The 24726-nt window shown below is 42.7% G+C and overlaps 1 protein-coding gene across 3 annotated transcripts in view; it reads left to right on the top strand.

Moving 5' to 3' along the window:
• The window catches only part of RAB6A (RAB6A, member RAS oncogene family), a 56700-nt gene that overhangs the window by 8856 nt on the left and 23118 nt on the right, over window positions 1-24726 (top strand). For all 3 annotated transcript variants that reach the window (XM_083500036.1, XM_083500035.1, XM_083500037.1), the window contains exon 2: window positions 23747-23805. In XM_083500036.1, the coding sequence (XP_083356162.1) occupies window positions 23747-23805 (59 nt within the window). The remainder of the gene's footprint in view (window positions 1-23746; window positions 23806-24726) is intronic.

Here is a 24726-nt window from a genome sequence, read left to right as displayed (position 1 = left end):
TGCACTAATGACAGTATTCAAGCTGGCATGAAGGTGAGCAATTTCATCCTCAAAATACCTAGCAAAATTGTCTCAGTAGGCAATTAACCATTCACAGGGGTAGATGTCAACAAGCCCTGCGCCACTCCGGATAGCTCTGCTGACAGGCTATTTCAGGAGGCAACAGAGACAGTAAAGTAGTCCTTCTCTGCCTTTACTGCTAGGTAGGTAAAATTATGCATTCTGAACACATTGGGTCAGTCGCACATTGAGTCTTAATGCCTTTTGTGTTCTAATAGTAGTCTGGCTTGTTTCATTGCCTAGAGCTGCTTAGAGAATCAGGGGCATGCTGGGCTCCATAGCACTGGAGAGGGAACCCAGAAGTGATATTTTTGATAGTCCTTTGTGATTTACCGTTCCATAGCGAGACTAAACCTCAACAGAACCACCGACTTCAGCTACCCAAAAATTATCTAGACTATCCTAGGAATCCAGTGGCGACCATCCTAATGGATCTCCTACCATGCAAGGGTTATGGAGGCAACCTGCTGTAAGACCAAACTTCACCTGGTAGCGGTGTGATCATGATAATAACAAGGTGATTTTCTCCACTACCAAATATCCAGACCATCCCCTCACAACACAAGGCAAAGACTTCAATTGAGCGTAATGCCTTGCTCTGTGCAAATTGAGACAGCCCCATGGTGTGCAAGATGCATTGTATTCAGTCAGGCCTTTGGTCCTTCTAGACCAGTATTGTGTACCCTGACAGCAATACTGTGTACCCTGGAAGCAGATTTAAGGCAGAGAACATACACCATACAAACAATTGGCAGTGTTCTTTCTCACCCTTGTAGCACATGATCCTTCTAACCTAGAGATGTTGGGAATTGCACTTGGGATCTTCTGGCTATAAAGGTCTGTAACTGAGCTGTAGGCCTTTTTCTATGCGTTTCATTTTGAGTTTTTGGGTTAGGCAACTCAGCTGCATCTTGCATTAGTCTAATAACATTTGTATAATCCAAAGATCTGAAACTATCCTGCTGTGTTAAACTGCTATTCCTTAGCTATCAGAAAATACCTAAATGCTTGTGGATTGTTGAGCAGGATTTTTACAGATTAGATAATCCTCCCTTTTGAGCAAGCATGCTTAAGTGACAAAACAATCTGCTGATTTGAAGTAGGCTTACAACGTGTACATGGTGTGTTTGTAATATGTATATGGGTGTTCAATGGGTTCTTGCCCTTTTACTGTTGGTACAGGTATGTTCAAAAAACAGAGAAACTGTCTTTATAGCTGTCACAACCAGTCACTTCTGCACACATGAGACCTTGACTGCTTAAAAAAAATTGAATTCAAATAATGTACATACACCGATCAATTGGAGAGGGGTTTCCAGAAATGTTGACTCGCTCTTATTTTGGAATCTCATATCAACTCTCTTCTAGCATCTTGCTGATGTTGTTGTTGTTGTTTAGTCGTGTCCGACCCTTCGTGACCCCATGGACCAGAGCACACCAGGCACTCCTGTCTTCCACTGCCTCCCGCAGTTTGGTCAAACTCATGTTGGTAGCTTTGAGAACACTGTCCAACCATCTCATCCTCTGTCTTCCTTCTTGTGCCCTCCATCTTTCCCAACATCAGGGTCTTTTCCAGGGAGTCTTCTCTTCTCATGAAACAGCTTCATAGATCCAACCTTAATTAGCATCATATAGTTCCCTGATGTGCCTTCTTTCTGATTAGTTGCAGTTCATGGATCTCCTAACTTCTCACCCTTGGTGAAGAAAAGACTCTTGGCTCCAATGCCTCTTCAACTGATTAACATTTTACAATTGTCCCATACAAAAGCTTCCAGGCCCCCAAAGAATGGTGTGGAATCCTCCTCCCTTTCAGCTATAGCTGCTTTACTTGGATTGATGAACATGGCCTTTCCCAGTCTACAGCCTCAGTTCTTACCTATACCATTCTCTTCCCTTCCATCCTTCACCATTGGGAAGCACACCACTGATCTTCCCAGGAAGTTAGTCACATTGGTTGAAAAAATCACTACATGGATCTGTATGATCTGACAAAAGAACTGATTTGCCGTTTGAGTGTAGTTACTAGTGAATGTTTATAACGGCGGGTAGCTGTAGAATTGGGAAGTCCCTTATTTAAGAAGTGTCAGTTTTTAGACATAGTTGTGTCCGGGATTATTAGGGTCATGGGTATGTGGAATTCATTTTTAAAAGCCTGTTTTTTAAATTCCCCTGTTGTACAAGTTTCTGGAAGTTTCAAATTCTGACCTCCTGGGTCCAAAGAGGGCTGATATTCTGTGCATTCAGGCAGACTTGGAAGACCACCTTGTTTGTAGTTCCACCTACCTTGGATTAAAGAAATCCAATTAAAGAGTTCTAGGCGCTGCATAGAGGCAATGGAATCATGTCCAGACAGATCGTGAATGGTGAGGTTGGAAGGGGGGAGGATCCCCACAATCGAAGGCTGGATTCTGCTGCCCCAGCCTTAGTCTCTGGCTACAAAATACGGGTAACGTGGTGAGAGCATTCTAAAGTTGGTACTGTTTATGCAGCTGTGTCTTCATTGTGCTAATTATAGTGCTACTTGGAGAAAACACTATTTAAACATTCAAAGCACTTCAAATGCCTCCTTGGTAATCCTTATAACAAACGGATAAGGTGGGTTGCTAATGTTAACGTACTGCTAATGGCTGAGGCTAAGCATCAGTGGCTCAGTTTAGGGACAGTGCTGCTCATTCAACAAATCACGGTTTATTGGTGTTGCAACAAAGCCACCTTTTGCACTTCTCTTCCCCAACCTCCTTGTGTTCCTGGTGAATTCATGTTTGTTAAAGCATAGTTTCCTGTGAGCCCAAAACTGTGAAACTAGCTGAAGTGCTGCCTCTAACCCTGATTTGTAAATTAGCATCAAACAGATTTACAGAGTTTTATCAAGCAGGGCATTGTTCTTGCTTAAGACCACCTAGTAAGTGTATGGCTGATGTGACATTTGAATTACCAGCTTCCTGGCTCAGTTCATTCTCTGTCCTGTGCATGCTTCTTGTTAGCTGATGTAGCTCCACAGTGGTACCTCGGTTTAAGAACAATCTGATTTCAGAACGATTTGGTGTACAAACTCTGCAAAACCGGAAATAGTGTCTTGGTTTGAGAACTTTACCTTGTTCTAAGAACGGAATCCGAATGGTAGAAGGGCACTGGCAGCAGGAGGCCTCATTAGGGAAAGCGCACCTCGGTTTGAGAAAGGTTTTGGTTTAAGAACAGACTTCCGGAACGGATTAAGTCCGTAAGTTTTGGCCATTTGCTTTGCCTGCTGATACCATTACTTGGTGTATGTGGTCCAGTACTCGTAGTGCAGCCTCCTCTCAATTACTGCAGGTAGAGAAAGGACAGTTCTTCGCATCCAGAAGTGTGTTCAGTGTGGAACTATCATTATAGCCTACTTGATTTACTAGCAAGTAAATCATACTGCATACACAGCTATGGGTGGTAATCAGATGTCAGTAGGAATGGCCTGCCTTAGTTAATGTGTCCATTAGTTTGATATTGCAGTGAAAGTCATTATGTCGTTAACCATTGGCTCTTTGGGGATGCATGAGCTGTGAGATTTTAAAAGCAGGAACCACGTAGCTTTGTTTAAAATGAGCTAGACATTTTCCCATAAAAACCTTGCGACTTTTATGAGACTGTAGCAGACTGTCCTCAATTTTGCTCACAAATATAAAGCTAATTCACTTTAGGGACGAAGACTATAGCTTTGAGTTATTACCATATGTCACCCTTGTTTGGAAATAGAAAAGTCACCAAAGCTCAAGGATATTAGTCTTCCTCCAGATGATGATACTGCAGCGATATGACTCCTTACAGGCCAGTGGGGCAAGTCCAGTTATCTGTAACTATATCTTCCCTAGATTGGTAGTTGCTTGATAGCTCCTTGGGCTGGTAGTTCTTGCATGGCTCCCACTGTAAGTCAAAGCAGTGAGAGAGTAGCTACTTCCACTGCAAGGAAACCAGAGTAAATCATAATGGGATCTTGATGGATCTCCTGTAATGTCTTGCACTACTTCAGTGCTTTGTGCTGACTAGAGAGAGAGAGAGAGAGAGAGAGAGAGAATGTGTATGTGTGCCTTTCACAGTGCTGTGTGAATTCTAAGCAGTGGAGTTTCCTGTCAAATTGGGTTGCTTGAGAGCAGCTCTATTGCAAGTATGCCTGTGTTCCATGTCACTCATCCTCCTTCTTCATTTGACATCACCCACTTGCAGATTTGGCATGTAACTTCATTACCTTTGACCTGTTGTGTAATGTCTGGCATGTGTTACAATGTCATAGGTTTCTAAAGTTATATTAATGTGACACACTAAAGTGGGGGGCATCATAAATGATTAACTGGACCTCAAGGCCTTGATGTGCCCTGCAGGTGGCTTAAGCGGTTGTGTTAGATTTTTCTGATTTGCGGAAAGTTTCCATAAGCATGGCCACTTAAAGTCTTTAATATTGTCTTGGTAGTGCCTAATATCTGAAGATGCGCTTAAATGGAAGGCCAGTATTTTCTCTTGCGCAGTGCCTCATTGATGGTTTGCCTCTCTAGGCCAGGCTTCCTCAAACTTGGCTCGCCAAATGTTTTGAGACTACAGTTCCCATCATCCCTGACCACTGGTCCTGCTAGCTAGGGATCATGGGAGTTGTAGGCAAAAAACATCTGGATGGCCGAGTTTGAGGAAGCCTGCTCTAGGCCATCTTAGAAGAGAGATTTGTATTCAGTATCCTGATAGAAGAACAAAATATAAAATGAAGAATCTTTTTATTATGGCATTTGATTACTGGTATTGGATAACTACTTAAAGCTGTAAGATTAACGGCAGAGCAGTCACAGCCTTTAAAAACTCTTGTCTGGCAGAACGTAAATGGGGAGCTATTCAATTGGGATATACGGATTACAATTTAATGAGCCTATCCTTGAAGTTCTGCTGTTGTTGGAAACTGACTAAACTGGTATGATCCGCATAGCTTGAAAGCATTGCCTTGCACAGTTCCATTGAGAATAAGGCATCTACTTGGTAAAATCCCTATGTGATGGGATAACCTAGTCATTTCCGCTTCTGCCTCTCATGAAAAGCTAGTCTTTCTTCAATGACTGCATTAAAGACAAAAGTGATGTTTAGGTTGGAAACCACAGGGCAGCTGTTAAATAAAGCAAAGAGAATGTTACGTTCTGAAGAAATATACTGTCTTTTAAAATGGAAATATTTACACTTAAAATAATTTTTAAACTCCTTTCAGCTATGTTAGCCTCCAGAATTTAGGAGTGCCTTTATTGATCACATGCCTTCTTAATTACTCAGTGAGGGGCATTTATATTGTGAAAACTATCTAAGCCTTCTCTTACGGGATTTTCACCATATTTTCAGTTGTTTTGTGCAGTAAGATGGCAAAGTAGCTCTGGCATCAAACAAATCTTTCTATAGCCACATACTCGGTCAGATGCCTCACTTCTTGAATACCTGATTTTATTTTGCTTAAGATGCCTGACATGCAAGTGAGACATCCATTGAAAAGCTACCACGTGATTAAGAAAACAGTTTTGAATGGGGAAAGAGGAAGGCAGGACAAAATAGGGGATAAATTATGAAGTGGTATGTATAAATAATAGAACTAGCTCAAGCCTCAAATTAAAGATGTCTGTTCTTTGAGTTTGAATGCCTTAATACAAAAGCCTTTAAAACATGTACATGCCTTCGAAAATTGATCTGACCAAAAGGATATAAAGCTGATACTTTTGTTTATTGTCTCGTTTTAAATGCAATCCTTTTTAGACTTGTAGTGGAAATTGCATAAATAGCATTGTAGAAGAAATGCAAAATGTCTCCTAGTCTACAAGGACTGTGAGCATGCAATGTTAATTATGTAACTAAAATATTCACGCTTAGTGGCAGCCTTTTTGAAACTTGCATTTCCACCAAATTCCTCTACTTGAAAATGTGGCCAGCTAGCAGTAGCCAGCCCTGTACCCACAACATGCACTTGTATCTGCTGCCTAAAACCTTTTGACACGTGTGATTGCTAGATATTCTCAGAACAATAGGTAACAAGCCAGTTATGTGGTCTAATTTAGAGACTATGGTGATTAAGTGGTATACAGATGGTCAAAATATGGAATAAAAATACCTTAACTGGGTGCAAGAAGAATTAAAAGAAGTGAGCAGCCCCTTAAAAATGGCCCTTGCTCCTAAACGTTATGTTCTTTGGCGATGCTCCCATGTACCGATAGCCTTCTCAGGAAAGTATCTGACTTGCTTTGGCTTTTCAAGAAAGGAACTCTGGCGACAGGTTGGTTTTTTTTTAGCACCCTCATAGATAAAACAGATGTGTAAGGTTTTAAAATCCCAGCCTGTGTTAAACTGTTAATTTGAAGGTTTCTTCTCCTTTAAGCAGACTCTCTAATAAAAGATCTGAACTTTCCCACCTGAAGCAGAATCTGCTCCATTGGCCATTGCATTAAATTACTCTCTTGAGAGTGAATATTGCTGCAGTTATGGTTTTGTCATGTGAATTATTACTAAAAAAATTAACGCCAAGTGACCTGAAAAGTGTTGCTGCTTGATGAGGTGTACTGTTGCTCAAAAGCATATGGTTCTCCCCCTTCCCCACTTAATCATATGGAAACTGGCTCCTTTCAGACATCACACTGAATTGTGGTACATGTACTTCTCATAGGCTTGAACTCAAATAATAGTTTTCAAATTTACAACAAGCAAACCATCTGGAGCTGTTGTCTGCTATCATTTTTTACTGTTATTAAATATGAGTTCAGGTATGTTTGACCACACTAATTCTCCAATCTGATACGGTAATAATAAGGGCAAGCTTTCTGGCTATAGGTAGAGAGCAGGAGGTCCAAATTTAGTTTTTGCTATATTGTACCATCGAACAAATAAAAGACCCTGAAAAACCTAGGGGCTTAAACCCCTCCTCCCCAAATTGAGGTGTGATTTGCTGCTGGGAGAAGCAAAAATTCTGTTCTAGGCATGCTTAAGTTTTTATGATGTCCTTTTGTCTTATCAGTAGTAACTCAAGGACCTTCAACATTCCAAAGGTTGCCCTAATTAGGCATTTCCATTGGCTTCCAATACAGATGCATGTCAATCATCCAGTTAAAGCCCTACGTTTCACATTAAGTGTGGCATGATGGTTGCTGGAACTAGAACAGGTGACTTAGTAGCATCATATAGCTGTTTGTAGGGACGCAGGTGGCGCTGTGGGTTAAACCACAGAACCTAGGACTTGCCGATCAGAAGGTCGGCGGTTTGAATCCCCATGACGGGGTGAGCTCCCGTTGCTCGGTCCCTGCTCCTGCCAACCTAGCAGTTCGAAAGCATGTCAAAGTGCAAGTAGATAAATAGGTACCGCTCCAGTGGGAAGGTAAACGGCGTTTCCGTGCACTGCTCTGGTTTGCCAGAAGTGGTTAGTCATGCTGGCCACATGACCCGGAAGCTGTATGCCGGCTCCCTTGGCCAATAAAGCGAGATGAGCGCCGCAACCCCAGAGTCGGTCACGACTGGACCTAATGGTCAGGGGTCCCTTTACCTTTATAGCTGTTTGTATTTGGCTAGCCAAGACTGTGTTTGCCTGTTTTTGGCACATAATATTTCTGTTGCACTTCATATATAAAACACTGATTTCTCTCCATGTTTGGCTTCCTTGGAGTAACTGAAGTTAATGAATGAAAGGGTTTGAAATTCATGCTAACTGAAACGTAACAAACAAACCTTTATTAAGATAATAACGATGGTCTTAATGTCAGAGCACTGTGATATACACTACAAACTTGAAGGTGTTTCTGAAGATGTTGAAACCCCAGTATCTGCCACTTATCTGCTCATCCTTGGACAGGACTGTTTGGTCCCTCTACAAGCAGCCAAGATGAAGCAACACCTGCCCCTCTGTCTCCCGTTTTTCCTTCCTCCAGTGCTTCAGCACTGTCCTGGGTGTCTGTCCCAGCCCTTTAGCGCTCAGCCCAGTGGCCAGCATAGTCCTGTGTTTCTTTTCTTGGCAGTTCTGTGACAATTAAATGTGACTTCCCCACATCTGATTTTAAAGACCCAGTAGCCCCTTAAGTCCAGAAAACGTTGGTAGCAGATGGAGATAAAGAGTAGCTGATTTTCAGTGATTCTGGATCTCTTACTTGCACTTAATGATAGATAGATAGATAGATAGATAGATAGATAGATAGATAGATAGATAGATATTGCATATTTCACTGCAGAATCTAATTGGAATTGCTTTCTTTCTGCCATGTGGATGTTCACAAGACACGCTTCTTAGCAAGATGCCTGCGCTCGCACGTGCACACACACCGGCAACCTATATCAGTTGCTACTTTCTGGAGCCAAGTGTTACCCGGCTAACTTCCTTCCTTCCTTCCTTTGGCAGTCTTCCTTCCTTCCTTCCTTCCTTCTTTTGGCAGTGGTGGAGATCCATGGGGCAAACCTAGCTGCCTTTTCGGAAAGTTCTTTGCTTCCCTAGGATCTCTTGCTCAAGGTCCTCCACAGCCCAAGGGATTGCACACCACAATGTAATCTTCTAAAGGTTGCTTATAATGACAAGAAGTTTAGGGGAGAGAGATTACACTGAGTAGTCTTACAAATGTCAACCAAAAGTTGGATCTCAGATTTAACTGTTGCTTTGCTAGGGTTGAAATGTATCCTGAAATCTGCCCACCCTGCATAATTTAAAAACCTTTAAAATTTGTATTTCAAGCTGTAAAAATGCCTCTTGCTTGGTATTTACAAGAATATTGTAAAGGGAATCTCCTGAAAGGAATCTGGCTTGGATTGGTTTTTCTGGTCAGTTTCTATTATTTTGATGTATTTTCTTTTTTAAAGAACAGTTAACTCTTGGTTGCTTAACTTTCTGTATCCCAATTTCAGACAGACAATATTTTTTTAAAGTTAACATCAATGTCCAGACTTGAGCATGGGGATGAGCCCCCTGTTGATACTTTTTCCAGAGAGCTACACATTTGTCCCTAAATGTTGGGGTGGGAATGCTATTGCTTATGTACTTGATTGCATCTTAGGTGTGGATTGCTGCTGAAATAGTGCTTAAGGATGCAATGGCAGGTGCAGCTCAGAGGGGTTCTGGAGCCTTTGTGTCTGGCATTTGTTGTCTGTAATTGCTGATTAGCTCTTCCTCTTATCTTTGGGGAAAAGATAATAGATGTAATCTTCAGGCTGTGGAAAAAAACATGCACCCTCAAATATCTTGCCACTTGAAAGAGCTTATCATATTGTTAATAGTCTGTTTTCAGGGGGCAGGAGTGGCTTACCTTACCTATGATATTAAAAAGGTTTAGAAATACTTCCTTTTGCATGCTACTAGCGCCTGCTGCTGTGTGTTTCTGTGATCTGACTACTCTTGCACTAAAATCTCAAGTGGTATTACCAATAATGACATGTGGAATTAAATAAAATTCAGTTTGAACTATTTATCGCTTTCCAAGTGCTTCAAATATAACAAGCACTGTGTGGAGATTAGGGAACAGGACTGTAAATCTTCAGGCAAAGATTATCTGATATTATTTTTATTTGATTTTTGAAAAGCATAGTACAAAAAAACCCCATCAACTTGACAAAGAACTACAACAAATGGTATAATCTCTCAAATAATAGCAGCATCAAGAGGAAAAGGAAAAAAGCACTTTGAAAAAAAGATATACATATTGACACTGAGCAGAATAGCAAGCCTATCTAACATCTCCAGATAAGATTTTTCCCCACCCAAAAAGCTAGTTGTGCTCCTTGGGGTCTGCTCTGGGTTTGTATTTTAAAGTTACTTAATATAAGCAGTATTACTGATCTGACAAAGTACTCTACATTTCTAGCGTAGCTGGCAGTCCCTGCAGCCTCTCCTTCTCTGACCAATGGATGCAAGGACAGCTGTGATTATATTTCTTGGAGGCAGGGGATGCAACCTCCCAGGAGCCTTTTGTCAATATATTTTATCTGGCCATCTGCTAATACTTAGAACTTAATTAATATGCCCTGGTTGCATCCAAATTGGACTACTGTTGCCTTCCCCTAGTGCTTCCAGATGTTTTGGACTACAACTCATTCCACAGTCCTGCAGCCAGGATTTTTGTTAGGGGCGGCAGACATTTTGTTGGGGGGGCAGAACCTCAGTTTGCTATATATTTTAATTGATTTGTGGGGGGCAGCTGCCCCTCCCTTGGCTACACCCATGGTCCTGTTGTAGACGCTATATACGTCTTTAATAATATCTTTAATAATGATTTTAACTAATTGACCTGAAATGGACATTGAGCTAATTGGCTTGTTATTTCCTGAACTCCCCACCCACACCCCACAAACCCTTTTTTTAAAAAACGCTGTTACAAACTTTCCTTCTATCATTTTTTTTTGGGGGGTTGTTTCTTAAAAAAAAGATCATTGAGATATAAACTATGGATTGTGAAAAAGATGCGCAAATTAAGCAGCTTTTAATATTTCAATAAGTATGTTTGTTGCCCTTAAATTTTATACACAGGGCAGTTTACTAAAAGAAGGAAATATGAAACCTAAAAATACAATTGAGTGCATAATTTTGAAATACAGATAATTGGGGGGGGGGACCTTTCCCCAGTGGGACGCTAGGTTTTTGACACTTTTGGGTGCAGAATACATGCATTCCTAGCTAGGATAATAGATGAAAATTCCAAAAGATCACAACACAAGACAAGGATCTCTAAAACTCAACACCGCATCTTCTTCCAATCATCTTTTCTCTAAACGTGTGATCTGAGTACTACTTGCTTGAAATCTGGCTCTTGTAGAGGTGATAAACCTGCTGCTTTTCTTAAGCTAGGAGAGCACTCTTAGGAATGCACCAGCAGCCAGCAAGTAGTCTGACAGGCAATATCTAAAGTAAACAAGATTTTTCATGCCTGACTGGAACTAAGCCCTCCAGTTTGCACTTGGAGGCAGACAAATTGTGATGGGAGAATAGGATCTGCTGCCTTTCCAGGCTTATCTGCAGGTGGAGCTTGCTTTTTCTTTTTTTTTGTAAGCTCTCCACTGTACAGAAGACTGCATAGGTTGCTGATGTAAAGTCAGAAACCAGAGACTTCAGTATTGCTTTGAAATCCATCTGTATACGTTTGCATTGAAAATGCGCACAAGTTATTCCCAGATAAAGGCAGGAAGGAAATTCTCATAAGGCTAGACAATAGATTTTAAAACATTGGTTTCTTCCATTTGGAATATGGAGAATATGGGTTAGGCTATTTCATTAGCAGTGTAAAAAAATGTAAGCATTTCACCAGGGCCTGGCAGCCTGGGCTCATCACACTTTGGGTCTAGAAACTGAGGATAAGAATATGCTTGTAGGAGCAAGTTCTGTTCTCAGTGCCTCCCGCTGAAATTCAGTGGAACTAAGTAAATGGGTAAATAGCAGAGACATCACCTTGCCAACAAAGGTCCGTATAGTTAAAGCCATGGTTTTCCCAGTAGTGATGTATGGAAGTGAGAGCTGGACCATAAAGAAGGCTGATCGCTGAAAAATTGATGCATTTGAATTATGGTTCTGGAGGAGATACTTGAGAGTCCCATGGACTGCAAGAAGATCAAAGCGATCCATTCTTAAGGAAATCAGCCCTGAGTTCTCACTGGAAGGACAGATCGTGAAGCTGAGGCACCAATACTTTGGCCACCGCATGAGAAGAGAAGACTCCCTGGAAAAGACCCTGATGTTGGGAAAGATGGAGGGCACAAGGAGAAGGGGACGACAGAGGACGAGATGGTTGGACAGTGTTCTCGAAGCTACCAGCATGAGTTTGACCAAATTGCGGGAGACAGTGGAAGACAGAAGTGCCTGGCGTGCTCTGGTCCATGGGGTCACGAAGAGTCGGACACAACTAAAAGATTAAAAAACAACAACAAGTAAATGGGATATAGTATCAGAGTTGAACTAGAGCAATGCCTGCCTCTTGTCCCAGCCACCAGATATTTTTAAACTTGGCCTGACAAACATACCTTTCCTTCTTCTATATAAATGATTTGTATTATTTGCTTCTATGGAGGAAGGGGGAACAGGAGTAAGACTCTGCCTTGAACTCCCAATGTACATCCTCCACCAACAAGGACTTCATGGTTGGGAAGTAGCATACAAGCATTCATTCAGCAACTTCTTGCTTTCCAGACGACATAATAAACGAGCATTTCCCCACTTTCTCTTGAGGAGAAGTGGAAGAGGCTATGAATCTAATTGTGTGGGGTGTTGGATCTTCTTCAGTGACGATATCTGCAAAATTCTGCATGTATTTTGCATTTGGTGTGATCCGGTTATCAAGAGTCTACTTCCATTACCATAATGTTGGTGTTGATATTTGTGTGCTGCTGAGAATGGGGCTAATTTAGGGTTGATTTCCCCACCCCACCCCCTCTTCCAGTGGAGCCAGAGTATGCAGAATTTTCTCTCTTCTGAGGATGCTCTCCTGCTAGCTGGGTGTCATTCCTCATTATTTCATGCCATTTCACTCTACTCTAGCTTCCATTTCTGCTTCTTTTACACCAGACAGTCATAAATATTCATGCGGGCTTCCGTCATCCCTTTAGTCTTGTATACTTAGCTCATGGCCTGTTACTACTACTTTTTTAAAGGGCTTTGTCTTAGCATGCCAGTGGAGAGGGCTGCTTAGTGTACTAATGCTTGAGACTCTTGGCTTTGCAGTCTCCCTTTTGAGAGCTGCAGACTCGCTTTGTGTTTGCAGGTCTTTTTTGGAAATTTAACCATCAGTTGCTGCATCTGGATGATGATTCTAGAGAATTTTAAACATTCTTCCGTCTAACTGAATTTTATTGTGAGTTTCCATATTATCTCACCCACTTTATATACAAGTCACAGTATACTCTGTACTCTTAAATATACATTTCTTGCTGTGACTCTAGCATGTCTCACCATATCTCTCTAAGCTGTTTAACTTACAAAAACAGGGGCATGTACTAACTAGCATGAAATTTGGCCCCAACTTCCTACAAATCCTCAAACAAATATACCCCCAAGCCTCAGCAAAATGCAGAACTAACAATATGGACTCTAATACCACAGCAGTCCAAAGAGGCACAAAACAAGGATGCCCATTGTCTCCCTTCTTATTTATCCTGGCTCTGGAACCCTTAGCAATCCGAATCCAAGCAGCCACAGACATCAAGGGAGTGGAAATAAAAGGCAGAACCTATAAATTAGGGCTCTTTGCTAAATTTACTTGTAGGCCCGACACCATTGCAAATGGGTTGAGTTCTCTGATTAGAGAGGTTGCTGTGTTTAAGGTGTCTGGTGTTGTGGCCATTAGGACATCTGCAAAATCAGAAGCTATGTGCTTCAACACCCCTCCTCACACCCAAAAAGAACTCACTAATGTCACCAATATAAAACTTTGCCACACCAAGTTCAGATACCTAGGGGTACAAATAACCAGAAACGTCAATAAATTATATCTCCACAACTACAAGCCCCTGTGGCGCCAAATAAACAAAGACCTAAAGAGATGGAACAACACGAATTTCACTCTCTCAGACAAAATAGCCATGATCAAAATGATCACTCTCCCAAAACTAACCTACCTATTCCAAACCCTCCCAATCTGGATTCCCCAAACCCAACTCCGCAAATGGCAGGGAAAGCTACACTCCTTTATCTTCTCACACAAAAAACCAAGAATAAGCCCCGAATACCCGCACCTCCCCACCTCAGAAGGAGGATGGGGAGTCCCCAACATAGAAACATATTACATTGCCAACCAAATACGCCATATAATCCCATATATACTAGAAGATGAGACAAAACAATGGATACACCTAGAGAGGGGCACAATTGAAAATACCTGCACCACAGCATACCCTCTCCTCCCAAACAAATTTAAGGAAAATTCCCACAACACTTAACAGGTACACACAGACCACGCTCAAAGCATGTAAAACAGTAATAGGCAAACTATCCCCAGTCCCATCCCCATTAATTCCCCTGGCGTACCACCCATTATTCCACCACGCAGCACAAAACCTCCAAACCTGGCAAACCAAAGGCTTATATCGCCTAGTAGACTTCTATAAAAATAACAAACCTCTGGCAACACAAGAAATACAAGACAAACTAGAAGACACCCAAATGCCCTGGTTAACACATCACCAATTACATGGCCTCTTAAACAATCCAGTAGTAAAATCAGTAGCAACTAGGCTCCTGACAACCTTCGAAGACCTCCTCCTAACAACAAAGGGACATGGTAGAGGGATGGTATCTGCAATGTACAAAATACTACTCCAAAATCCCACGAACTCCCTAGACGCGTGTGCAGACGCGGGTTGTGAACGTGCATCCTGCACGGATCACGTTCGCAACCCGAGCGTCCACTGTTTACACTCTCAGGATGTCTGTCCAGTGCAACCCCCCCACCCCCAATTTGAGCACCAAGGAGAACTCCCATTCTATACATTTGTGTGTGTTTTTTTTAAAAAATAATGACACACAAATGCTGCACCAATGATTACTTGAGAGAGAATTGTAGAAGCTCAGAAGATCATCAGTGCTCAGAAAGAATGGTCTGATAATGTAAAAGAGGAGGGTAGGAGGCAATACTAACTGGTACAGTGGTGCCCCGCAAGACGAATGCCTCGCAAGACGGAAAACTCGCTAGAAGAAAGAGTTTTCCATTTTGGAGGTGCTTCGCAAAACGAATTTCCTATGGGCTTGCTTCGCAAGACGACAATGTCTTGCGAGTTCCTGCTGGTTTTTTCCCCTTCCCCCCTTTTTCTAAGCCGCTAAGCCGCTTATCAGCTGATCCGATCAGCAGACAAGCCGCTGAAAGCAGCTAATAGCGCTAATCCGCTAATCCGTCAATGGGCTTGCTTTGCAAGACGAAAAAACCGCTAGACGAAGAGAATCACAGAACGGATTCTTTTCGTCTTGCGAGGCACCACTGTATGTCCCTCATTTGCACGAATGTCTCAGGTGGGGGTCAAGGAGTTGATCAAGGGGGAAATACCTTTTTGAGTGGAACAGAAAGTGTGTCTCCAGTTTTAATCTGGGAAATTGCCCTTGGTGCCATTTTAAGAAACATTGGTGGGGAATTTGGCAATTAATTGCAGGATGCTAATAGCTTTTCCTCTTCCTCTGTGTTAACAGTCCAGAGGACTAAAATGTATTTTTTTAAAATCACAATAGGAATCTACCTGCAGCCTATGGGCTGTACAGGCACGTTCCTTACAAGTAGCCGTTCTCTAAAGAGCAGAGTCATTGTGAATCTAAAATAAGAGAATCGAAAAGCATTTGCAGCGAACCAACTTTGAGGAGCTGATAAAAAATACCGTATTTTTTGCTCTATAAAACTCACTTTTCCCCTCCTAAAAAGTAAGGGCAATTGTGTGTGCGTCTTATGGAGCGAATGCAGGCTGCGCAGCTATCCCAGAAGCCAGAACAGCAAGAGGGATTGCTGCTTTCGCTGCGCAGCGATCCCTCTTGCTGTTCTGGCTTCTGAAATTCAGAATATTTTTTTTTCTTGTTTTCCTCCTCCAAAAACTAGGTGCGTCTTGTGGTCTGGTGTGTCTTATAGAGCGAAAAATACGGTAATTTACAGCTTTATTTGTAGGCAGCAAATTGCCTCACAGTGGGACTAATTTTCCAAGGAAGTGATTAAAAGGCCAATTTTCAAAACCTTAATGTAAAATTGGCCAAAGCACCAGTTAAAGAGCAGAAAGAGCAAGACTATTTGTGCAGATAAATTTCATTTCCCCCCTCCTCAAGTTTTACTTTTGCTCTTTTCTCCCACTCCCTAAAATTCCTGATCTTGCTGCCCAGAGCAATTATGGCAATGACTTGCAATTACAACAAAGATTCCTTTTCCACAGTGCTGAGGCAGCGTGTTGTTGGATGGACAGTTACAGGAGCAGCAAATAAAAGAGCATGTTAATTGGAACCACTGTAAATTAGTCCCACTGTCAGGCAATTTGCTGCCTACAAATAAAGTAGGGAGAAACAATATGACAAATACAGAATTTTGACCAATGTGGAAAGAGGTTAGTGTTTGTGTGCCCGAAAGGCAAGAGAAAAGAATGAACAGCAGTGAAACTGGCCTAGTCGGTAATGAAAGAAGCAGAACATGCATTTCAGGCAGGTGAATGTTAACCCAACCTCTCATAAACACTTCTGTGCCTTTGGTGTCTCATTTTGGTTCGAATGTAGAATTCAGCAAACCAGAAGAGATGTTAATGAGACGTGCTTATCTCCTTGTTATATTCATATATGTTTGCGGAACCATGAAAGGTCCAACTATGTGTTTTAATGTTGCAACCTGCCCTGTAAGTTTCACTCTAAGGGTGGTGGTGGTTGCTATTCATTATTGTTACTCCCCAGTACTCTCCAGTACATTTTAACACAGCATGGTTATGGACAGGGCTGCCATTGTTTTGTAAAACTCAGTACAGTGGTGCCCCGCAAGATGAATGCCTCGCAAGACGGAAAACTCGCTAGACGAAAGAGTTTTCCGTTTTGGAGGTGCTTCGCAAAACGAATCTCCTATGGGCTTGCTTCGCAAGACGAAAATGTCTTGCGAGTTCCTGCGGGTTTTTTCCCTCCCCCCCCTTTTCTAAGCCGCTAAACCGCTTATCAGCTGATCCGATAAGCCGCTAATAGCGCTAATCCGCTAATCCGTCAATGGGCTTGCTTCGCAAGACGAAAAAACCGCTAGACGAAGAGAATCACAGAACGGATTCTTTTCGTCTTGCGAGGCACCACTGTACTGTATTGGCCCGAAAATAAGCTGCACTGTTTTCCAAATTCTGATGGTGAAAAGTTGAAGTGTGGCTTTTATTTGCAACCTTACGCCGCTGGCAAAGTGGTGTGACTCCCCCCCCCCCCTCCCTGCAGCCTGGGAGTGCAGGGCAACGGTGTGCCTCCCACCTGCTGCTCCCAAGCCTCCCCATAGCCATCGGGGGGGGGGGGGAGGCCAACGGCAAAGCGGCACAGCTCCCCCCCCCCCAGTATCCCGGGAGCACAGGGCAATGGCACCCATCCCATCTGCAGCTCCCAAGCCTCCCCCAAGACACTGAATTTTAAAGGTGCAGCTTATTTGTGGGTGTGGCTTATATTCATGCCAATGCGGTATCTCACTTTTGGACAGCAGGCTGATCAAATGAATCAACTCATAGTTGCTTATTCTTAATGTAACAGCGAACTGGAACACCAGTGATTAGAAGCAGGTGAGCAGGTTACCAAGAATCACTGGTGGGAAGTGCTGCAGTTCAAGCCCATATATCACAAGCACGACTGGAAGTCCTCTGTAATAGGTGTGTGGGGCCTAGTAGTGATTACTTATTGGTGAGGAACAGCACTTTGTGCATACTTATGCAAAGAAACTCTTTTACCTGTGTTCCAGAGCAGAAGCTTGGTGTTGAGAACAGGTTGTAGCGCTAATGGATCAAATTAAGCCCACAGAGATGATGAGCAGAGCTCTTGCCCATGCTTTCTGAGTGGGCTCTCATCAGCAGGTCCTGGCACATCATAGGTATGTGCTCATTGTAGCTAGCGAGACAAGCAACTTGGAAGCTGCAATGCAGGTCTCTTTGCAGTTGCACCCAGCGCTTGGCTGGCACCAGCCAGTTGATTCAGGGATCAAGATTGATTTGAATGATGAACCTATTCGTACTTTACTTTGTTGGAATGAGAACTGAAAAAGCAAAATATAGAGGTTCTTGCCCTTATTTGAGTACAAAATAGTATATGTATTGTTTTGTGTTTGTTTTTAATATGCAGTGTGGGGAATAGCTACTTGGGCTTTGGTTCAATGCCAGTTTACCTCTTAGTGTGATTTCATGTTGGTGCATCCTATTGCCCTCTAATTTTATTTTATTACTCTTTCAGTTTAAGGTTACTCATTTTGTCTACCGAGGTTCTGTTTAAGGTGCCTATTGCACTCAGCTTTGAACTTTTGGAAAGCTGTCAATACATTTTAAAATAAATTTTCAACTGTTCAATCCAATCAGAGGAGCTTCTAGATGGAAACAGGGCGGGGGGGGGGAGAAGGTTCCCAGAAAATACCTGTTGGCTCCTCCCAATGGAATGGAATCAAAGCAGGGTTGCATATTTGCCTTTCCCCCATCCATGCATCAATTCTTTGCACAAAGCGTGCAGTTCAAACTCCTCAATTATGTAGTGGTAGCCAGGGAAATAGTTGCAAGACTTGCATTTTAGCTTTCCAACACCAGAGTCATCATTGGCAAAAAGAATGCTTTCAAATAGCTGAACTAAAGTTATAGCAGTGTAGCCATGTAGATAAGTGCTAACCCTGAAAGCTTGCCTATGTTCTGTCCTAGAGCTGTTGGAGGGCAATGCGACCAAATTCCTTGCCAAGACAGGACCTTTCTTTTCCTCAAGCCACTGGCTAATTGCCACATTTCCTTACATTTTAATTTGACTGGTGTGCAGAATTATGAGATGTCACCATTTTGTGTGAACATTTGCCTAAAAGCTCACCATTGCACATGCAAGCCACTGAACGACGACTGAGGCAGTAGACTCCCCTCCTGCTCTCCTAGCAGTACATGATGTTCCTGGCTGCTTGGATCCATGTGAGCAGCTGCTCCCGCTAGAAATAGCTGTTTTAGCTTTCCTTGCTAGCTTTCAGAAATATACTCTTAAATGTCTGATATTTAGACATTGAACTTTCCACTCAGTACTTGATGTGCTTAGCTGATGTGAAAGAGCTGTTCCATAGGCTATCCTGTTGTGTATGCATTGGCTGCTGTGAGATTTAGGCAGAGCTGGGAACCAGGCTTAAATTTCCATTTCGGGCTTATCCACACTTACCTTACCAGGCATGGTATGCACTTTAAAGCTCTTTATCCAGACACCCTCTCCCCCTCTTTTTGCTCTGGAGTTTTCCTGCAAAAACCCGCTCTTCAGAACTCGATCGGAGCAAATGGCAAACTGCAGAAAACCCAAATTTGTTCCAACTGAGCACTGAAGAGCTTTGAAGCCTACATCTGTGCCTGGAAAGAGTGGGGCAAACGTTGTGCGGATAAGCCCTCGGCATTAAAAGTCGCTGGGCAGCCTCTGATGAAAGTGGTTAGCACGAGGCTTTTAGAATTCTTCTTAGCTGAACCCACCCCAGAGTATTTACCTGGTAGAATGTAATGTAAGCAGAAGAGAGTTCTTAAACATGTAAACTCAGACTAGCTGGGCATTGTATCCTTTCTACCACTGGTCGGTTTATCCTCCGGGCCCTGTGGCAGTTCATTTCCTAGGGTAAAATCCTAAAAGAAACTCAACAACTCAACTTCAGGGTAAAATCCTAAAAAAAGCAAAAGCTCAACAACTTTGGTCGGCCTTTGGGTCGGCCATCACGGCCCTTCACTTCATCAAATCTGGCCCTCTTTGAAAAAAAGTTTGGACACCACTGCTTGTTTCCCCCTCTGTCTAATGATTAGATGGGGAAGTGGAAAAATATCTGCTTTTGCAAAGATTAGCCTTCCACAAGCTGGGTTCTGGCCTGTGGAGTCAAAAGTACCTCCATGCTCAGCCACTACTTTTTTGGACTCTCTTAAATATTCTGTATGCTAGCTTTATCTCCAGTAGTTAACATATGTTAATTTAGAATCATAGAATCATAGAGTTGGAAGAGACCACAAGGGCCATCGAGTCCAACCCCCTGCCAAGCAGGAAACACCATCAGAGCACTCCTGACATATGGTTGTCAAGCCTCTGCTTAAAGACCTCCAAAGTAGGAGACTCCACCACACTCCTTGGCAGCAAATTCCACTCTCGAACAGCTCTTACTGTCAGGAAGTTCTTCCTAATGTTTAGGTGGAATCTTCTTTCTTGTAGTTTGGATCCATTGCTCCGTGTCCGCTTCTCTGGAGCAGCAGAAAACAACCTTTCTCCCTCCTCTATGTGACATCCTTTTATATATTTGAACACGGCTATCATATCACCCCTTAACCTCCTCTTCTCCAGGCTAAACATGCCCAGCTCCCTTAGCCGTTCCTCATAAGGCATCGTTTCCAGGCCTTTGACCATTTTGGTTGCCCTCCTCTGGACACGTTCCAGTTTGTCAGTGTCCTTCTTGAACTGTGGTGCCCAGAACTGGACACAGTACTCCAGGTGAGGTCTGACCAGAGCAGAATACAGTGGCACTATTACTTCCCTTGATCTAGCTTAGTTCCCTTGATTTAGCTTAGTCCTTTGGGGTTTGTAAGAAAGGGTCTTTTTGAAAGATACATCTTGTTTTATGTAAAGCCTTTCTTTGAATTTTCCTTGAATCTTTTCTAGGGAAAGAATTTTTTCATTAAATTTCATTAAATGGAACTAAAACAAAGCCCTCGCAGTAGGTAACAGAGTAGCAGAAATCAGTTAAGGTAGCAGGCTGAATGGCTATTTGAAACTAAGCACCAATTGAGAAAGTTTCATAAAAGTTTAAGTATTTTATGAAACCTGACCTGCGAACCCCCAAGATTGTTGGCAGAGCTCTAAAGGAGCACTCAGAATAGTGGTAGTAAAATGAAGCTTGCTTTCCATAACAAACAATAGAAATAGTTTCTTACAGAATAAAACGCACCTTAACTGCCTTCTAGCTTTTGGTTTGGCCATGCTGAAAACACACTCTGATTTCAGCAACAGTATTCATTAGAATCCACAATCTTGGCATCCATTAAGTTTCCAGGCACTTTTGCTTTCAGAGAGCATCTTATTATTTTTATTTTACTTTAATTATTTTATTTTATTATTTGTACCCCACCCATCTGAGTGGGTTGCCCCAGCCACTCTGGGCGGCTTCCAGAATATCCAGAAACATAATAAAGCATCAAGCACAAAAAAACACCCGGATGTCTTCTAAAGATTGCATAGTTACTTATCTCCTTGACATCTGATGGGAGGGCGTTCCACAGGTGAGTGCCACTACCAAGAAGACCCTCTGCCTGTTTCCCTGTAACCTCAAGTGTAGACTCAAGATCACTCCCAGAATGCCCTGCTGCAACGTACGTTGGTTTCATGGCAGCTATGCAAGGATTCCTGCATATACGAGCCCTTTTCTTACATTGATTCTCTGATGGTAGGATTTTGGAAAACCACTGATCCAGCAATTCCAGGCACTTAGGAAGCCACCTTTCCCCAGCTCCATCTGGCTATGCTGGTGATCAGACCTGGGAATTCTTGGTTGCAAGCCTGGCCTACTGTTGATTACAGTCCCTAGGCGCAGAATGCCACTGCTGTACAGTGGTGCCTCGCAAGATGGAAATAATCCGTTCCGCGAGTCTCTTCGTCTAGCGGTTTTTTCGTCTTGTGAAACAACCCTATTAGTGGATTAGCGCTATTAGTGGTTTAGCGGCTATTAAAGGCTTAGCGGCTTAGTGGCTAAAAGGCTATTAGTGGCTTAGCGGCTTAGAAAAAGGGGGGGAAAGCGGAAAAAAATCGGAACACTCGCAAGACATTTTCGTCTTGCGAAGCAAGCCTATAGGGAAATTTCGTCTTGCGAAGCAGCTCAAAAACGGAAAACCCTTTCGTCTAGTGGGTTTTCCGTCTTGCGAGGCATTCGTCTTGCGGGGCACCACTGTATTAGGTTATCTTAATGATAGCATATAACGAATGTTGAATGGTGTTCCTGTGTACCCGTTGGGTGTGAGAGATTGCAGACAAATGTAACTACAATGGTACCTCTGGTTGCGAACGGGATCTGTTCCAGAGGCCTGTTTGCAACCTGAAAAAAACGCAACCTGCGTCTGCGCATGTGTGGGTTGTGATTCGCTGCTTCTGCGCATGTGCATGACATCATTTTGCGCGTCTGCGTGAGCAGCGAAACCCATTCCGGTACTTCCAGGTTGCCACGGGATGCAACCTGAAAACGCTAAACCTGAAGCAAACATAACATGAAGTATGACTGTATACACAGGACCGCTAATTAGTGCATGAAAGGGTAGAGGAAAATAGAATTGTATTGCTAGACAGACTCAGCTAGGCACAACCCTCTCCTTTGGATAGCATGTGAAAGCTTGCTCCCAAACTTTGAGCACAGGTTTGGAACTATATTCTGTATTTTCTACCCAAGGGTTTTCAGCCTGTACTACCTGTGTTGCTGCACGGAACAATGCATGACTAATACCTTGAGTCTGCAAGTGAAACGTTTTAAACTTAACAGTGTGTGGCCTGCACATTGCAAGAGAGCTAGAAGCTCGACGGCATAAAAAGGTTTAGCAACCTGTATTCCTAACGCTTTATAGCGTTATTGTTATGAGTTTAATACTTTGCCACTGGGGCTCTCTTTTTGCTAGCCCCATGTTTTGAATCCAAGCACCCCACCAATTCTTTTGTTGTTCACCCACACACGTGGGCCCACAGGGATTCATATATTGAATTTCCTCCCACAGAAGGTGAGATTGAATGTAACATAGATGGGCCGCTGGCCTGATCCAGTACACTCCTCTTGGGTCCTCCTAGGCTATAATGCCCTTCTAATACAGTGAGAGTAAATACTAGTAACAGTGCAGCTTTCATTACTTGTTTGCTGTACTGGCTGGTATTCTGTTACAAAGGGTGGAGTGCTTTGAACATAGGAATGTATTGTGACACCGAATCTTCAGGTCCCATTCCTCTGAATACTGTACTCGAACTTTTGAGTGGGTGTTCTTGCATTATGTAAATCTGTGCATATTAAGAACTGAGCCCACTGCTTCTCTTTAATTACAGACACAGCAGGAAGCGGCTAGTGTTGATTCTTATAATCTCAGGAAAGGTACTTCATTGTGCTATCACTTCTGCAATCTTGCACATTAACAGTCCTCACTGAATTAAAATGGTGAGATCCCAGTACTTGAAGACATTCATATGAAAGAGATCCTTTTGTCACCTTATAGGGAAGTGCGTCCAATGTGAGCCACACAAATAGTCATTATGTAGGCTGAAATGAGCTTCGTGAAACTCACAGATCAAAATCTTGGAAAACGTGGATGAAATGTACTTTAAAGGTTTTGCAAATGATAGTCTTTTATAACAATCCTAATGTAAGAGCTTATAATTTAAGATCTTGTTATATATTTTCCCCTGTTTGAATATACTGAGTAGATAACAGTATATTTTGTCTGGTTTTATATTTTATATTGTGCACACCTTGAGTGGCGCTGTATATAAATACTTTTATAGAATATGTCAAAGATTCTCTCCCCCCCCCCCCGAAAAACGGCATCTAAGAACCCTACGCCTTTGAGGTTCTAGGCAACCACAAGATGGTAAAAAAAGAGTAAAGCTAGTAACTTTTTGTAGTCTCTTGCTCTGATCTGGTATTGCCTCCCCCTCCTGAAGCATCTTCACTCTCAAATGCTATCTGTACTGGACGATTTTCCTCTTTGTTGGTTTGATTATACAGTGGTACCTCGCAAGACGATAAACGCGCAAGTCGAAAGAGTTTTCTGTTTTCTGAGTTGTTCCGCAAGATGAATTTCCCTATGGGCTTGCTTCGCAAGACGAAACGTCTTGCGAGTTCTTGCGAGTTTGTTTCCTTTTTCTTAAAGCCGCTAAGCCGTTAATAGCCGCTAAGCCACTAATAGCCATGCTTCGCAAGATGAAAAAACTGCAAGACGAAGAGACTTGCGAAATGGATTAATTTCGTCTTGCGAGGCACCACTGTATGCCAATCTTCTGCTACAACTTAAGTGTAACACCTGGAATGCATTTTTTGGATGTGACTAATACGCTCTCAATTTTGTCTTCCAGTGGGGAAGACCTCTTTGATCACCAGGTTCATGTACGACAGCTTTGACAACACCTACCAGGTAAGACAGTATTTGTTTCATGATTTACAAATGTCAACTTACACAACGCAGGGATTTATCCAATGCGGGTTCCCAATAATAGAGACTTTTATGTGATTTTAACACTGTACAGCTGGGAGACAATAGACCCCTTCCACTTGCTTTTAAAAATAATAATAATTTGTGCACTGGGAGATTGGTTTACTTTTTCAAAGGGGGAGAAAAAAATGGCCGTACATTTTGTTTGGATAACCAAAGCCACTTGGAAGCTTAGGGGGTCCTTGATCTGCCACAAGACACCTTGTTAACAGCTTGATCCAGCTCAGACATAAGAATTTACCCAGATCATGCTGATTTGCCTTATAAATCAGGAAAGGTAAAGGTAAAGGACCCCTGGACGGTTAAGACCAGTCAAAGGTGACTATGGGGTGCAGGGTACACACACAGTAAATTCACATGCCTACTATCTTATGTGTGGGATACGAGTGGCACTGTGGGTTAAACCACAGAGCCTAGGGCTTGCCAATCAGAAGGTTGGTGGTTCGAATCCCCGCAACGGGGTGAGCTCCCTTTACTCAGTCCCTGCTCCTGCCAACCTAGCAGTTCGAAAGCACGTCAAAGTGCAAGTCGATAAATAGGTACCGCTCCAGCGGGAAGGTAAACGGGATTTCCGTGCGCTGCTCTGGTTCGCCAGAAGCGGCTTAGTCATGCTGGCCACGTGACCCGGAAGCTGTACGCCAGTTACCTCGGCCAATAAAGCGAGATGAGCGCCGCAACCCCAGAGTCGGCCACGACTGGACCTAATGGTCAGGGGTCCCTTTACGTTAATCTTTACTTTCTATGTAGGGCTAGCGTGTGGTATTCGGGCTTGGTACACTTGATATTGTTGCAGTTACAGATAGGTAGCCGTGTTGGTCTGCCATAGTCAAAATAAAAAATTCC

This window comes from Podarcis liolepis, assembly GCF_965112155.1.
Source record: "Podarcis liolepis genome assembly, chromosome: 4".
NCBI classification, from domain to species: Eukaryota; Metazoa; Chordata; class Lepidosauria; order Squamata; family Lacertidae; genus Podarcis; species Podarcis liolepis.
The sequence above is the reverse complement of the archived record's forward strand: the minus strand, read 5'-3'. Positions and strand labels throughout refer to the sequence as shown.